At 42.5% G+C, this 16,984-nt stretch overlaps 1 protein-coding gene across 2 annotated transcripts in view; it reads left to right on the forward strand.

Annotated features, from left to right (window-relative positions):
- BTBD16 (BTB domain containing 16) overlaps positions 1-15,187 on the forward strand; it is a 957,777-nt gene extending 942,590 nt beyond the window's left edge. For both annotated transcript variants that reach the window (XM_078641204.1, XM_078641205.1), the window contains exon 18: positions 14,615-15,187. In XM_078641204.1, coding sequence (XP_078497330.1) covers positions 14,615-14,683 — 69 coding nt within the window. In that variant the 3' untranslated portion in view covers positions 14,684-15,187. The remainder of the gene's footprint in view (positions 1-14,614) is intronic.
- The last annotated feature ends 1,797 nt before the right edge of the window (positions 15,188-16,984 follow it).

The following is a 16,984-nucleotide window of genomic DNA, read 5'->3' on the forward strand; positions in this document are numbered from 1 at the left end:
ATGGAGCTTCCAGCGGGTTAAACATTTTTTTTAACATGCATACGAGTGCACATGGACGACACTTCAGAAGGGTAACGCGTTGAGTAGGCTTCAGTAAGCGCGCCAGTACAGATGCGTAAAGACAAATTATATTACAGCGATGTTATTTGTTTTAAAGTTGCCATAGCATTACAACGCAATGAGTCAATAGGAACTAACTTTTCGTTACATTGTGTAGTTATGTGTTCACACACAAGTTAAATGCAAGATGGATAGGATTGAATGCAATGTATCATGATACTGTGTATAGCTATTAGCCATCTAGTTTAATATAATGCTTTTGTTAGTAACATAAATTTGGGTGAACTGGACAATGTTTCTAGTGTCAGGTAGACTGGCAATAATGCAAATTGTGTATTTTTCTGACAGATTTCCCCTGATGAAGGCTCATGCCGAAATGCATTGGGATTAATTAATAAATGCATTTGGAATTAGACACATTAAGTTGGAAGTAATACATTTATGTCTCATGAGGAATGATTGACTACAATGTGAACACTCAAATAAATTCCATTATGAAGTACAATTCAAAGGATTTGGAATGAACTTTATTGGAAGAAATTAGGAGCTGCGCCAAAGCAGCATTTCATCACCAGTGCCCAAGGGGACACCTACACATTTGTGTCGGTGCTACTACCATTGATTCAAGACACACTCCTGAGTGGGGAGTGAGCCCAAGGAGCACGGTTTAATTGAGTAGATATTGGACAACATATAACGTTGTGCACAGCCAGTTACACAAATATTCATTATCGAGAAGAGGAGTTAAGCCATAGAGGCACCTACAAAGCTCTAATCTAAACAGAGGGACAGCTAGTGGCTATGTGCGTTACACCAAAAGGGTGTGGACAAGGTATTCAGAAAAGGCACAGTAATCTAGATGGCTGCATGCTTAGGGCAAGGATACTGCAATATGAATGTGATTGTGCCAAATGGGCGAGTTCGCAGTTGGAGTAACAATCAATGTTGGTGAGCACTGGGAAAACATGGCGCCCGCATGCTAAGCGGCAGCGCGCGCACTCGTCGGAGCTCTCTGCCCTTCTCCCCCTCGCTCAATGCTGCCCCTAAGGTCTGGTGATGTACGGCGAGAACGGTGCAGTTTAAAAAGATTAAATCCTACCTTGCTGTGTTTTTTGGACAGTCCACGGATGTGCTTTGGGAGAACGGATCAGTTTCCCGCCCCCGTCCTCGCTCACGGTCTCTCCCTGCCGCGGCGTTGGGAGTCTGCAGCCGTGGAGCTAAGGCGCGGCCACAGAGCAGCGGCCCGCGGTCTCCTTCGGGGGGTGCTGGCAGCATCAGTGTGAACGGCAGGGATCATGGCAAGGCGGTTGGAGCACAAGGGATAGACGCTTTTTTCCCCGTAGTGGTTGCTTCACCGACTCCCTCTGCTTCTGCATCGTTTCCGGTGTCCCCAGCACTTCCAGTGTTTCCCACGGCGGTAGAGCCTGTCACTGCTAGTATTGAAAGCGGACAGAAGGAGACAGATGGAGGGTCTGGTGAGGCTGGAGCCTCGGGGAGTAACGGCGTGTGTGGGACAGGTTGGGCTGAGTGTGCACGAAACAGATCTAAGAGCCCTAATTCGCGCAAGGAAAAGAAAGCTGACAAAAGTAAGTCTAAAAGAGGCAGGGGCAGGGGCAGGGGAATTAAGGGTAGCCATTGTTCCCAGGCTTCACTGACTGAGTGTGGAAGTGGGACTGAAATTCAGAAGGGGGCCTCTGTAGGGTCGGGAGTTGCAGTGGAATTAGCAGTGGAAGTTGCAGTTGAGAGTTGCAACTTAAGGCAGGAGAAAGGGAGTGCTGTTGAATTAAATAGGCTCCCAAGAGCTGCTGCTAAGAAGGGGCGAGGAGACATCAAACCTCCCGCATTACCCCCTCCCTGCGCTCATTTTTTAAAGTATTGCCCCAGGTTTTGAACATTCAGCAACCCCAGCAATCCCAGCAAGGTGGTCACTCTGTTCGAGTAAATCTCCCTGGGTGCACGGCTTCCCATATGGAAGTTTCACCTCTGTTCAGCGCGGTTTTTCCCGCAGACAAGGCAGATAGCACGGCCCAGATGGCCCAGATGGCGGAGGCGGAGGCAGTCACAACAGCCGTGGCAGTGGAGGTAGCCGAGTAAGCTGAGCTAGCCAGCCCTCAGCAGATACAAGATATTCAAGTCATTCAGGCCCCTAATATCATAGTGCATCCTGATGTAGCTGTGACCCAGGCATCTGTTCAGATTGAGTCATATGAATCAGACAAAGATCTAACGTCAGCAATACCTGTACCATCAGAAGCGGGTGAGTCTGGCGGCGCGGGCTTAGTCTGTTCCTCGATTGAGACTCTGCTAAACTCTCTGAAGGCTGATATAAGGCAGGGATTTATGGTCTCTGCAGAAAATCAAACTGAGATTAGGGCTGCGTGCGATGTCTTGGAACGGAAAGTAGATCGACTGAATGAAAGGACAGAGACCCTTGAAGGCTCCGTGGAGGAGCTAAAAGCTAAATTGGGATCTGCTCAAGTAAAAATTCAGAACCTGCAAAGAGAAGGGGATGCGATTCGTGAGAGGGTTGAGTCCTTGGAGAACTACTCAAGAAGAAATAATCTTCGACTTTTGAAGGTTCCAGAGGGGAAAGAGGGGAGCGATATCAAGTCTTTTGTAGTGAGCCTACTTAAGGACACACTAAATTTGGAGGAGACGCCGAATATTCTGGAGAAAGATATCCAAAGAATTCATAGGGACCCTTTTCGCTTAAAGCCTGGCAGAGTTAAGCCTAGAGAAATCAACTTTCTTACTTACCCACTCAAAGAAAAAATCCTAAATTTGGCCTAAAAGATAAGACTCTAAAAGGTCCGGACTTTCTGTTTGAAATCCGCTCAGATCTATCAAAGACCACTTTGGATCGGCGGTGGGAGTTAGGGCAGAGGATGGAAAAATGTCTAGCCTTGGGTGCGACAGTGCAGATGAGGTTTCCTGCCTTCTTGCGAGTTATGTACAATAACAAGATGTACAATCTTAGAGCTCCCTTTGAGGCTGACGAGATGTTGGAGTCGTTAAGGGATCTTACTCAGGGAGGGGCAGGGAACCCTCAGGGGGTATGAGTTGACTCTCCTTGTTAGGTGAGGGATCTATAGAGAAGCTACAGTATAGCCCCCGCTGTCTGAATTAAATGGCCTTATAAAGTCTTAATTGAGTAAGGAAAAACTGGGAGAAAAAATAAATATATAAGGAAATATAAAAAAAAACATATGAAAACAAATGTAAGGAGTTGGAGGTTTAGTAAAAGGGCACTGTTGGGACTCAGGGGGGAATCTGAATGGAATCACCCAAGTACCACTTGTTTTGCAGCTTTGCAGCAGAGGGAGGAGTGAAGGAGGGCGAGGGGGCTAGAGGGTGCAAAACTGGCAATACATCTGTCCAGTGTAGGCTGGGTGGGGTTTTCCAGGGTGGGGGAGGGTGCTGCACAGGGTGGCAGGGGTAAAAATGCTAAAAATCCTCATGGGGCTGAGCCCGCAAACTATTCTAACGTAATTAGTTTTGTCCACTGACGGAAATTTTTAGTTATATGCTCCAAAAGGGATAGGGGAAGATATGACAATAGGGCCATAGGGAATTTAGATGAGGCAGTGGGGCGCTGTGACGGCCTGATGGAATGACGCAGACACAATTTTTATCCTGGAATATCAATGGCTTGCGCACTAGGGGCAGGAGAGTAAACATTTTCCAATACTTGAGAGATTCCCCGGCACAGGTCATAGTCATACAGGAGTCACACCTCCTCAAAGCTGATACAGTAGAGATTCTAAAAAAAGAAAAATGGATAGACATTTTTTTGGGTACAGACCAATCGGCAAATATTAGGGGAGTGCTTTTTATTTTTAAGAAGCAGGCCAAAGCTCAAATAGTGGAGTACAGGGAGGATAAGAGCGGTAGGTGGCTCATTTCAAGGGTTGTGCTGGATGGCCTTCCATATACCCTGGTTGGATATTATGGCCCAAACCAGGATGATCCATCCTATTTGAACATTATACGCGACCACTTAGTAGCCTTTCATGACCCTGTAATTTGGGTGGGTGATTTTAATATTGTATTGGATCCCAAATTGGACAAATCTGCTAATTCTAGGGCCTGTGTCCTTTCTAAATCTAGGCAAGATCTTTTAACAATAATGTCACAACTAGGCCTCGCAGATATATGGAGGGAAAGGGCAGGGGCTAAGCTGGGGGTTTCTTTTTGAAACTTCAAATATAAACATCTGTAAAGGATAGACTATGCTCTGTTCAGCTATAGTCTCAAAGACTTACTGATAGATATTTCTTACCTTCCCTCACATCTTTCTGATCATTCGGCCATCTCATTTATATTAAAAGCAGGCCACCAACAAACCTATGCCTCCTGGTCGTTTCACCGTACCATCCTACTAGAAGATGAGGAGGTTATCTTTCTTCGATCAGAGGCCCAGTATTTCTTGGATGCCAATTTAGATAGCTGATGTTCCCATTATGTGGGACGCATTGAAAGCCTTCTGGAGGGGTTGTATTACAAGTCGATCTTCGTACAGAAGAAAGAAGTATAGGGAAAGTATTGAGAACTTGGAGGTGGAAATGAAAGGTATCGAAAATAACTTGGTTGCCCATATGGGCTCAGGTGGGGATAATGAAAGACTTGGCCTATTAAAATCCCAATTAGAAAACCTATTACAGGCAAGGGTTGCTAGACGTTGGGAGGCGAGCAGAAATTCTCATTTTGAGTTCGGCGAGGCGGCTGGTAAAATCCTTGCCTGGAAAACCAAAGCCGACCAAGCACGAAACTACATTAGGGAGATAAGGATGGAGGGGGAAGTAGTACTCCGGCTCACAAAATCGGAAATAAGGTGCGCGTTCCAGGACTTCTTTCAGGACATCTACAAAGAAAATACCTGCGAGGATAAGGTAGTGAGGGAGGCCTGGTTGGACTCAATTTCCACCCCAAAGCTCTCATTAGCGCAAAGTAGGACTTTGGAAAGAGAGATTTCTGTTGAGGAGATTGGCAAGGTACTGGGGCATGTGAAGCTTGGGAAGGCGTCAGGCCCCGACGGGCTACCGGGGAAATTTTACAGGGCCCTCAGCGTGGAGATCGCCCCGGTCTTGGCTACTGTCTTTAATAGCATTCTCTTGGAGGGAATGGACCCTCCAAAGTCCTGGAACAACGCTACAGTGGTTTTAATACCTAAACCAGGGAAAGATCTGAAAGAATGTGGGTCATATTGCCCAATTTCGCTCCTTAACAGCGATTATAAAATCTTCGCTGCTATTATGGCGGCTAGGTTGGGGCGGTGGCAAGCTCAATTATACACGAAGACCAAAAGGGCCTTATTAAAGGTAGACACCTAGCAGACCTCACACAAGATCTAGTTGGGATAATTGACATCGCTACTACCTTCTCTCTTCCTTTGGCCACCTTTACGTTGGACGCGACCAAGGCCTTTGATAGGGTCAACTGGGCCTATTTGGCTGCGGTCATGAGGAAATTTAACTTGCCTGAAAATTTTTGCCGTATGATATAGCTTATATATAAAGCTCCGACGGCTAGGCTTTCTGTAAATATCTCCTTGACAGAGACATTTAGAATTTCAAGGGGCACAAGGCAGGGTTGCCCACTTTCCCCCCTCCTTTTCAATCTCTATATCGAGCCTTTTGCTCAGATTCTTAGAGAGGAGGCTAACCATCATTTAGCTTTGGAGGGTGGGATAAGCGGGTAGCTCTATATGCAGATGATATTCTCATAATGACATCCAACTTAGACCTGGCTCTTCCCACAGTGATCAAGAGGGCAGAGGAGTTTGGCAAATCTCCGGATAGGAGATAAATTCTGACAAAACGGAAATTATGGCCTGGAACACCACAAGTACGCATGTGGAGGTTGTATCCTCCATGCGTTATTTTGGCATTAGGATTATCCAAGATGTCAATAAAACTGCCGCCCGTAATCTGGAGCGAGTGCATAAAGAGTGCCAGAAACAGCTAAAGGCATGGAATCACCCCTTATCCATCTTTGGGAAGACAAATTTAGTTAAAATGTCTATCCTACCTAAATACACTTTTCTGTTCAACTCTATCCCGATGGCCTTTGATATTAAGCAAATAGCTAAATATCAACAAGAAATTAACTCCTTTATCTGGAGGAATGGAGCTATAAGATTGGCTTGGAAGAAGCTTAGGAGAAGGAGGAAAAAAGGAGGGCTTACGCTACCAGACCTGGAATATTATGCCTGGGCGTTTCAATTATCTTACTCTAGAATGCTTCTAAAAACACCATCGGATAGCTCTAGGGGAAGGATGTTTCGAGCCATGCTAGAAGGGGCCGATCTTCCACCTGACGGCTTTCTTTTTAAGTTCGGGGACCAGAAATTCTTTTAAAAAGTAAAATTAAAAACTCTTCAATCACTGGCCAGAAGTTGGACCATAATTAGGAAACTAATAGAGCTCAGCTATTTTTCTAACGTAGCACCTTTGTGGGACTCGCCAGGTACTCCATCGTGTCTTAAAGACAGACTGGCGTGCTCGATAAAGGATGCTGGAATTTTGAATTGGGGAGACGTGGTGGCAGGCGGCTCAATGGCATCCTGGGAGGAGCTGCGGGAGAGAGTTGGGCCATGCCCCTCTAGATTCAAACATATACAACTGACTAGCTGGGCTCAGGCATTGATTAGAAAGGGGGTCCCCCTGGGTAAATTCAGTAACCTGGAAAATCTACTGGTGGCAAGGCCAGGGGGGGCAAGGAGGTCTCTTGTTGGTATTGGGCGATCCTGGAAGAAATAGATGGTGACTTTAAACTCCCTGAGGAGCTATGGGAAAGGGAGGTGGGCAATCAGTGCGAGCAGAAGTGGCTGAATTCATTTAGTCTTTCACACAAGATCGTAAAACCAGCATGGCTGAGGCGAAACCACCTGTTCATGTTACACCGAGCATATCTCTCTCCCCAGAAGCTCGCCAAATTCCAGCCAGGGAAAAAATGCAACAAATGTGACCTGCCCGAAGCTTCGGATGTGCATATGTTTAAAGACTGCCCCGCCATTAGTCATTTTTGGGAGGAGGTGAAGGATGCCCTTTGCTCTATTCTTAACACCACACTGAGTATTACTCTTCCCCTGATCATCTTTGGGATGGATGAAAACATCTCTGGGCATGCCAGATCCTTTCTTTTCTATGCAATTCTCCTGGTTAGGAGACAGATTTGCAGGTTCTGGGTGGATGCATCTCCTCCAACATATGCGGGATGGTTGACGTCTCTATATGAAGTTTCTAGGGTGGACTTGGCCAGATCTTGCAGCAGGAAAAAGCTTGCTTTTTGGGACCTTTTGATACAATGGAGGTAGGACTTCCGGGGTTTTTTTTTTCTTTTTTTTTTCCCCGGGTCCTATGATTATTCCTTTTTCCTGCTCCATGGACCTGTTGTTACGGCATTCTCGGTTTATATCATGGTCCAACACGTGGTAACATGCTTAGATGGAGTATTGCAGGTCGCCCTGTTGTGTGTTGATCTCCTTCTTCCGCCAATAAGATTCTTGTGCTTGTGTCCGAACCCCATTTTTAGATCTGGGGGCTGGACACAGTGGCACACAGTGGTGGTCGGTGGTTTCTCGCACGGGGGTATCGGCAAATGAGGACAAAAAAAAAAAAAAAACAATCAATGTTGGTAACATGAGCAGGAGCCTACTTCTGCATATTGACAGTTCATAAGTTAGGTGAGAAGTGTAAGAGCAATCTAAGTTAGTGACTTGTGCAGAAACTACATTTTTCTTCCAGGGGTTGTGGGGAGCGCTCCTTATGGTCACACTTTCATCAAAGGACAGCACCTGCGTCTTTACCTGTTCGGCTGCCCGCACCCTGTATGGCCAACTCAGACCAATGCATAAAGGAAAAAGCCCAAAATACTGGTCTGTATGATTTACATACATTCCTTTCTTAAAAACGATTAAAAAAAGATGGTTTATTTAAAAAAAAAAAAGATGGATATACATGGAGATAAAAGACGGTTACATTTATAGGGGTTATGCAAAAATAAGGTCCTGAAGAAAGCCTACCGACCCACACAGGCAGCTCTAACGGCTGAAACATGTTGACCTCAGATGCATAGGGTTACTACTCCCCTATGACATCACACTGTTTTTAACCTTGCCAATGGACCAACCATTAAATAAGTAGTAGGATCCGGCAAGCAACTTTAATTTCTTCTCACAATCCCGCAAACCACATAGCCTAAGAGCTCTACTTACAAAGGTGTTGAACCTGTCCCTCCACCCTAGGTGAGTGGGACAAGAGTCTGATGATGAAGCAAGCCATAGGTAGTACCTGTAGATGAGGGCCCTAAAATATATCCCACAAGGGTGCGGCTATTTTCGCCGATTTACCTGGGTAAACAATTCTACACCCGAGTGAGATAGTGGCAATGCAACATTCTGTCTTGTGGATAGTAATAGGATCTAACAAAATAAGGTAACCCTCAAGTATTGTTGTATATGAAAAGGGAAGCTGATGGTAAAACCTTACACATACTTCTCACTCCTAATTGTTGTCCTCATTTATAGGTTAAACATAACTAATTAATTATTTCACATTTGTCAGAATCTTGTTCAAAAGGCTGCGGGCAAGCAGGAGCAGCCAAGGGGGCTGAGGCATTTTAATGTTGATGTCCCAGGGTCCGGTCTATTATGGATCCTGAGCAACTAGACCCAGCACCCCATCAGCACTTGAGTCTCAGTAATAGCGTGGTTCGAGCATTCCAAGGATTCTCGGAGTGGAGGTGGATACAGGGGTCTAAATAGAGGTTCACAACTCAAAATACGTGCTGCAATAAATCATTGTCCAATCAAATACTTATTTTTATGAAAATAATACGTATTTGATTTTACAGGTACCATCACAAAGCGAAATACGGTATTCGCAAACAACTACCACAGTCCCCTGAGTTCAGAGTTCTAGTTTTTCTTAGACAGTTCCCTGAGTCCCACTCTCTCCTCGCTCCAGTGATAGTGATTATTCACCATTCATAATAGGTGACATTCAGGTGAAGCCCTAGTCTGAGTCTGAGGAGTTAGTTCCACTCCAACTCTGCACTAAAGTCAAAAGTGTTCCAACACCATAGCGCTATCACGCAGGTAAGTTCCCCGAGCCGACTAGCGGATTGTCCCACAAAACAGGTCATGGGAGTGAATATGTGCTCACACCTGGATGTCAGCCACAGTGATATGTATATCAAAGGTTAGCTCAGGGCTTCAGCCCTACTCTTTATGATTCTCTTATCAACTCCATCTCCATCCTGAGATGTGCCCAGGCACCCTCTTTGTGACCTCACTCTGAATCAAAGAGCAACCTTTGAAATGTATGTTTGCAGGCTGGCTCTCTCGCTCTCTCCATTGTTTCCCACTCAGCTTAAAGGAATATAGCAATACTAAAATCTGTTCTGGGCTGGCATGTAGTGTACTACTCGTAGGCACATGCATATAACATAAAAACACTGGACAGATCTACATTCTTCATGTACTGTACCATTCACAGGCACACATGCACCCAGCACATGCATATAGTATGCACACACAGCACAGTACTGCATTATCCCCATGTTGTACCACTCACAGGCACACATACACCCAGCAAATGTACATAACATACTCACACTGCACAGATCTACATTCTTCATGTACTGTACTGTACCACTCACAGGCACACACACACCCAGCACATACATATAGCATGCACAGACTGCACAGTACTGCACTATCCCTATATTGTACCACTCATAGACACACATACACCCAGCAGATGTACACAATATACAAGCACTGTGCAGCACTACACCCTTCATGTACTGTACCAGTCACAGGCACACATAAACCCAGCACTTTCATATAACATACAGGCACTGCACAGTACTGCATTAACTCTTATTGGTTGTACAATTCACAGGCACACATACACCCAGCACATGTACACCACACATACACTACGCAGCACTAAACACCAAACCAATGTAGGCCAAGGGTGAGTTTAGCACACAGCAGGAGAACTTTAAATGAGGGACCCTGTAGGAACCACTTCAGTGTCACGGGTAAAAAGCGCTCCTACTGGTCACTGCATGGTATGCTGACACTACTGTGCGCCTTTCACCACCATGAGAGTTTTGGGTGCCCCTCCCAGTCCAACAAGACCACAATCCATGAGACAGGCCTATGGCAGGGCCACAATCATGATTAGGCTATCCTGTTTTAGGTTTAAACCTATAATACCTGATAAAACCCCACTGAAAGGGAAATAGTCCTCACCAGTGTAAACATATAAACACTGAAAAAACACCTCTACAACCACATGTTAAATGCCATTCAATGAAAGAAAAAGGAGAGTGAAAGTTTTTATTTCTTCCTGAAGGGGCCAATACAATGTAACTTTGTTATACAGGGTAGCAGCAGGAAACAATGGGCTAACATTATTCTGCTTGATTTTTGATGTTTAGGGATGTCACTAAAATATTATTTCTTCCTCCTTTTGCTTTTTTCAGTTTTGTGGTCTTTGGTCTAAAGATGCAGAGTTTAGAAGCATGTTTTAGGTCTTATTTAATTATTGTATAAACTGCAGAGAATCAGGAAATATCAAAATATTTGATATTTTGGCCACGTTTGATTTTTTCACTGATAGGTAAAATGGCTGGTTTCATAATCTTTCCCAATATGCACCATCACATTTACCCACAGAGAATGGTTGAAATCGTTTGATACATCAGCTCCCTTTTCTTGCGAGTCAGTATTGATAGTAGGTAAATTGCCAAACATTCCAGGCTTTAAACATTCAATGCAAGGTGTAGTGACAGGTATATGTGAAAAGAATGTTGTCAACACGCATCTGGGATAGTGGTGAAAACATGGCACCAGACTTTTGAAAAACATGGAGCGCGGTATCAGTTTGAATGCTTCTGCAAAATGTTAATACCAAGTTCAACAAAGATTGGAGTGATTTTGTTTGTATTTTTAGTAATTCAGCTACCTATATGAAAAAGTTCTGTGATCTGTCAAAAATCGATACCTGCGCTAAAGTGCCTCCCTGTAAGAGATCCTTGCCACTTGCTAGATGGTATGCTGAAATCATCTTTACAATCTTCAGAGTTAATGAAGAATGCTATTGACTTTGTAGTTCATACTGGTCATCCCAACAATGTCATTTAGCTGGTAGTTCTCAGTCCTAGAGGCTGTGAATGTTATATTATCCATGTGGCAACCATGTTATATTATCCATGTGGCAACCCCTTACAGACTTTTTGCTTTGTGATAAAGGGAAAGGCAAGAAATATGAGGATCTTCTGTCGCATATTGATAGTAATGTGAAAAAAGTACACTCTACTTCATTCTTAGATTTTTACAGGAAAACATAACTGCTGTAGTGAACACAATCAGAAAACTACTGTCTGAAAACAGCCTTGTCTACCAAGTGTTCAGCGTTAATTGATGTAGATCTGAAACATCTCCTTGAGAGTAGGCTGGGCAACACTGTAAGTCACTTTGGCACTGCAACATGTTCAATGTTCGAATGCTTGCCACTCAGTAAACAAATAAATGTTGAACAGCAATTCAGGATTTTTTTTTTACAATTCAGGAGAAATGGCTTGCAATGATGCATAGACATGTCCCTTCACCAACCATGCCATTTGAAGTCAATGAAGCCTCACTGTGGTACTCTACACAAGTTCTAGATTACTTCCGTAAAGAGGAATTTTCACCAGACTTTGAAAAGTACTGCTTCATCTTTGACCGCTTTAATAACTCTGAGGGCATGTGTGTCCAGTTCAAAACATATGTTACTGAATCTATCCCAAAAATCGCAATCTTCTGGTGCACCAGTATTGGCATGGAAAGCTGTCAGTGGCCAGATTCAGCAAATTGTGTATTGGCTGTTTTGACGTTGCCCGTCTCAAGTGTCAATGCTGAGACGGCCTTTTCACATTAAAAGTTTACTTGGGTAGGAAAGAGCGAGAGCGCATGACCAAAGGCTCACAGAAGAAGCATTGTATTGTGCACTAAAATAAATGTGATTTGAAAAAATTTATTTGGACCTCATATACACTGTACATACACTGTCCATATAACATGCACTATGAGTGCAGGAACCATGCAATAAAAATAGCAAAATGTTCCATAAACACCGGAAAAACACTGTTTCTGTTGTTTTTGATGGCGTGAAAATTACTAAACCACTTATACCCACTGTTTTTTAAGGTATTGAAAAACCCCACCAGAATTTATAAAAAATAGAAACTGAAAATAGGAAAGCCTAATCATGATTCATGTTTACCTATGACAACAGAAATCAGGATTAGGGATCCAGTCATCAGTACAGTTGGGGCACTCTGGGTAGGAGTGCACATCCAGATGACTTTTCCATCCCAACAACATTAAAATCTTTTTAATAATTATTTTTAAAGAATAATAAACTGTAATAATTTTCCCTATACTTTCCCATAGTGAGGTCTCAGCCTCCGTGGTGGAGATCTCCCACTACATTCGCAAAGTTACTATTAGTAACTTTACACACTTGAATCCTGTAGCATGAGGATCCACCCTCACGCGTTTGAGGGGGTGGAGGCATGTAACCCTACATTTAGGTGTAAATCTACACTTGGAAATGGTGACTACCAAAAATTGTAGAGTTCCACCAAGGTGTAGTAGTAAAAATTCATTAAACAAAGGTTGGCCCAGCACTGAAATAAATGAATTATGAGTAATGATTGTTAGTTAGCCATAGTCACAACGCAAAAGAGAGCAGTCCGTCAAGATCTTCCCAAGCAAAGAAAAGGCACTGGATGATTTTGATTGTAGGTACAAAATTTCTTTTATTCTTTATTAGAATACAAATTCTTAAAATTCATGATCCCTGATCCATTTTGTCCTCATGTGGACTTCTTCAGGGCTTGCTGTAATCAAGAATTTCTTGAGTTGAGGTATTTATAAAAGTTCAATCAGGTCAAAATTGCAGAGTAAATCAATGTCAAATTGATTTCCTAACATTTAAAAAGACCTGATTTCGCCTGTACAGTCCTTTGACAGCAGTGATGTGGGAAATGTATCTCCCATTCTTCTATTAGGCCGTCTGGTTCCGAAAGAAGAATCGATTCTTCTTTACTCATAATTCACTTATTTGAGTGCTGGGCCAACCTTTGTTTAATTTGTTCAAGTGACTTGTATGTCATTTCTTTGGGGCACATGGAGGTCATGTCCCAGGCCCTTTGCACCAATCTCAGGATGGAAAATATAGCCTAGATAAGGTACTTTGACTGGTGCAGGACCTTTTGCCTTGTCCTCCCCTTGGGTGTTGAGCTTTTAGTTAAAATTCCTGAGTAACTAGTTATACATGTGTATTTTAGCCTTTGTGACTAGGCACACAAAATCTCCCACAGCATTACAAAGGCATTTTGAAGGAAGCTAAGAACCCGTCCTGCAGAACTTCCTACGCTTTCAAATGGAAGAAGTTTTGCATCTGGTACATCCAAAAGAACATCTGTTCAACCAGATGCCAGGAAATAGTGGTACTTCTCCATCTCCTATATGTGGTGAAAGCTGGGCTGTAGTGTTCTTACATAAAGATAAACAGTATAGGCATTACCTCTTACAGAACCAATCTTTTGCAAACCTCTTTTTAAGAGACTTTTAGAAGAAATTAAGTTATTTCCTGGCCCAGGAAGACTTTATCCCCCAAGTGAACTTAATATGGTACTGTCAAAATGACTTGCTCTTCTTTTTTTACCAAAGTATGTCCAGACTACTTAATTGTTTTCCTAGATTCCTGTGCATGCATTACGGTAGCTTATGCAGACCCTATGTGCTTCTACGTGAATGCGACACTGGCCAATGCTTGTCTGTTTATACCTCTTATGTTAACATTCGTAGATTGTGGATCTATATGAGCAAATCTACTTTGGATACTTGGGCAAATTTGCCCATTTGCCCAGCATACAAATATTTATGTTGTTCATTATACAAATATATTATTATTTCCTCATTAAAATTACCCTATGTCCAAACAAAAGTTTCGATTATTTAAATGTTGGTTGTTAGTAGTATTATGAATTGTCGTATTTACAAAAATGGTCTGAATGAAAAATACATTTACATTTACGGTTGTAAAAAATGGCGAAAGGCGTGGTGTGTCTTCAAGGTAAGGAAGGCAAAAAGCAAGCAATAGTTGCTTGTTCTTAAGTTAAATGTCATGCCTTCACTTCTTTTCTTTTGAGTGCTATAATTACGGTGATATAGCAGTATTTAAAGGTGTATAGTAGGTAGAAGTGATGCAGATTCATTTGCAATACTCATCTGATATTGGGGGATCATTTAGTTGTGGGAAAGGTATGAAGAACATGACAGGTATACCATTTATTATAGAGTGAGTCCCCTTATTCAGCTTCTACATAATTTAAACCGGTTGCAGTGTTGTCCTAAGCATATCAGAGGTAGTGCCCCGTCTGTAGAAAGTAGGTTATGAAAATAGTTTTACAACAAAATATCTATAATGAGCACATTCTAGTACATGCAAAGTCATTTTTTACTAACATGCCTATGAACCTTCTATTTCAGATCTTGAAGGCGTGTTTACCGAACCATCCCATATATGTGACCTTTGCACTGTTATTTCCGTCATCCTAAAGGAGATTTGTAAGCATGTAGCTGGCTCCACAGTACCTGGCAGAGGTACATAGAAACCTGTCTTGATATGTTTAGCCTGTGTGCTACTCAACAGCCTAGTTTATAAAATAGTTCAACTACAATAAATCTTTCCCCATTCTACTAAGCCTCCGCATGCAGTGTTGTGGTAACTCCAACATTGTAAGTTCAACACTAAAAAAAAAAGACGGCTTGACTACCCTATTCCTCTCTTCTAATGTTTGTGATGTATGGACAAACTCAATTGTGGACACATTTAAATAGATTAACTAGTTATCTTCATTAATCATGTATACTGCTATTGCTTATCTAGCTGTTAAGGATGAGTCAGATGATTTATATTAATTTTTGTACTATGATTCTACAACCAATGTTTCTCGTTTGCTTACCACCTCGAAATTAAATGAAACAATAATAACAGATCAGTGACAAGTGTAAAATAAAATGTTGCAATGTGATAATATAATAGGAAAAAATATTGCAATATTAAATATCTAAAATAAAACTGCTTATCTCTAAGTGCTCTGAGTTCGATGTGCTTTGTGTCCCCTTTGGGTTAGTATTTTCCCTTTACAGTATGTCTGCTTCTGAGAGTGTTGTTATTGTGTTGGTCACACAGGGTAGATGAGAACTTTAACAGTGGGCATTCTTTAATCCACCACCTTCTCACTTTAATATGTAATAATACTTTTTGTCGCTTTCAATATATTGTACATAGTATGCTTTTCAATATTTCGACTTTGGATAATTTGTGATATATGGAAGAAATAAAACAATCCCAGTCACTCCTGCTGCCATGTTTGATACTCTTATCAAACAGTTTCTCCTCAGAATCCAGACTCAAGACAAGCTTCAGTTGGCATTTAAAATTCCACTGAATGTTACTCATTCGTCATATCGCCAGATGAGTTGAGCAATACGCTGGTGAGTCTTTCAGGGGTATAGTGTGGTAGCGCCCAGGGTTAGCCAAAGTCGGGCCTATATTGTTAAATAAATAGACCTCGGACACAAGCCACTACGTTTCCCGATGCTGCATGGGGTCCCTCTCTGAGACCACGGCATTTATTCATTCAGTCCCAAATGGTGTGGGACAAGCCATTTATGTTTTTTAACATGGGGTATATCATTGGAAACACCACCAGCTCTGATGAACTTGTTAGTGATGCCAGGTGTGACTTAATTGCAACAGGCAATACTACATTCCTTTCCATAGCGTTTGAACACCTATGGTCAAATTACACACTAGCAGGATGCAACTTCTCATGGATCGCAGTCTCCAATTTCACACCACCAACATCTCCATCAGCTTTTCGCAGACTTGCGTCGGTAAAGGAAGTCCCTCCAATCGATGCGCAAACACTTTCAATTATGACACATTGTCCTTAAGTCTGATCAAAGGTTGAAGAATGCTTTGTAGACATACTTTGTCCGAGACTCGTAACCCGTTGTGAAACAGTCTCTGGTCTAGCAGGAGTTGCTGAATTTTCTGACTTTGCACTTGGACTCGGGATTCTCTGATCTCCACCCTCACCCTGTCTGGCTTCCACTGGTTCATCTTCTCACCAATCGTCGAGATCCGGGGCACCACTCTCAGGGTTGTTGTCGTGGCTCGATTCCTTGGGACCATTTTGTTGCCAGAATGTTCCGCCTCCAGGCAGCTACAAGTCAGTATGCTGTGATAGCTGAGACTATTGAAGTGGCCAGGCGAGGGATAGGGTGTTGGGAAGGGAACTGTAGGGAGGGAGACCTAAAAGGAAAAGGTCACAGATTATATCTGATGTTAATAGTCACCATTATTATCATACTTTTATTCTTTTTATCTAATGAAGATTTACCTGCACCTCCTTGCAGTAATGGATATATATTGTATTGTGAATGAGGATCACTATTGTTACTATCAAGTTCCCCCAGGAGAAATAATACACAACAACACTTTATCATATAAGCGTCCTTATACACAACTTAAACTATAACGTAGATTAATATTTTCATGTGCTCTTATTAAAACCTACCAGGTCTAATACTGTAGATGGTTTTGACCTTTTGGGGGAACTAGGGAAAAATTAAAATATCAGGATTGTTGAATCACTATCAAGAAATTAGTCTTAGTATTCATGCAATCTCGCGTAATGAATGTGTATAAAAAAATCACTAATGTAGTCTTTAGGCATGAAGAACTTGCCATAATATTGTTCACAAAACACTTGTGAGATGTGCAGGACCGGCCTAGCACAAAACATCAAATAGAAAGTGTGTTTCCCCCCAAAATTAGTTTAATATATA

The sequence above is a fragment of the Lissotriton helveticus genome, chromosome 5_1, assembly GCF_964261635.1.
Source record: "Lissotriton helveticus chromosome 5_1, aLisHel1.1, whole genome shotgun sequence".
Taxonomy (NCBI): Eukaryota; Metazoa; Chordata; class Amphibia; order Caudata; family Salamandridae; genus Lissotriton; species Lissotriton helveticus.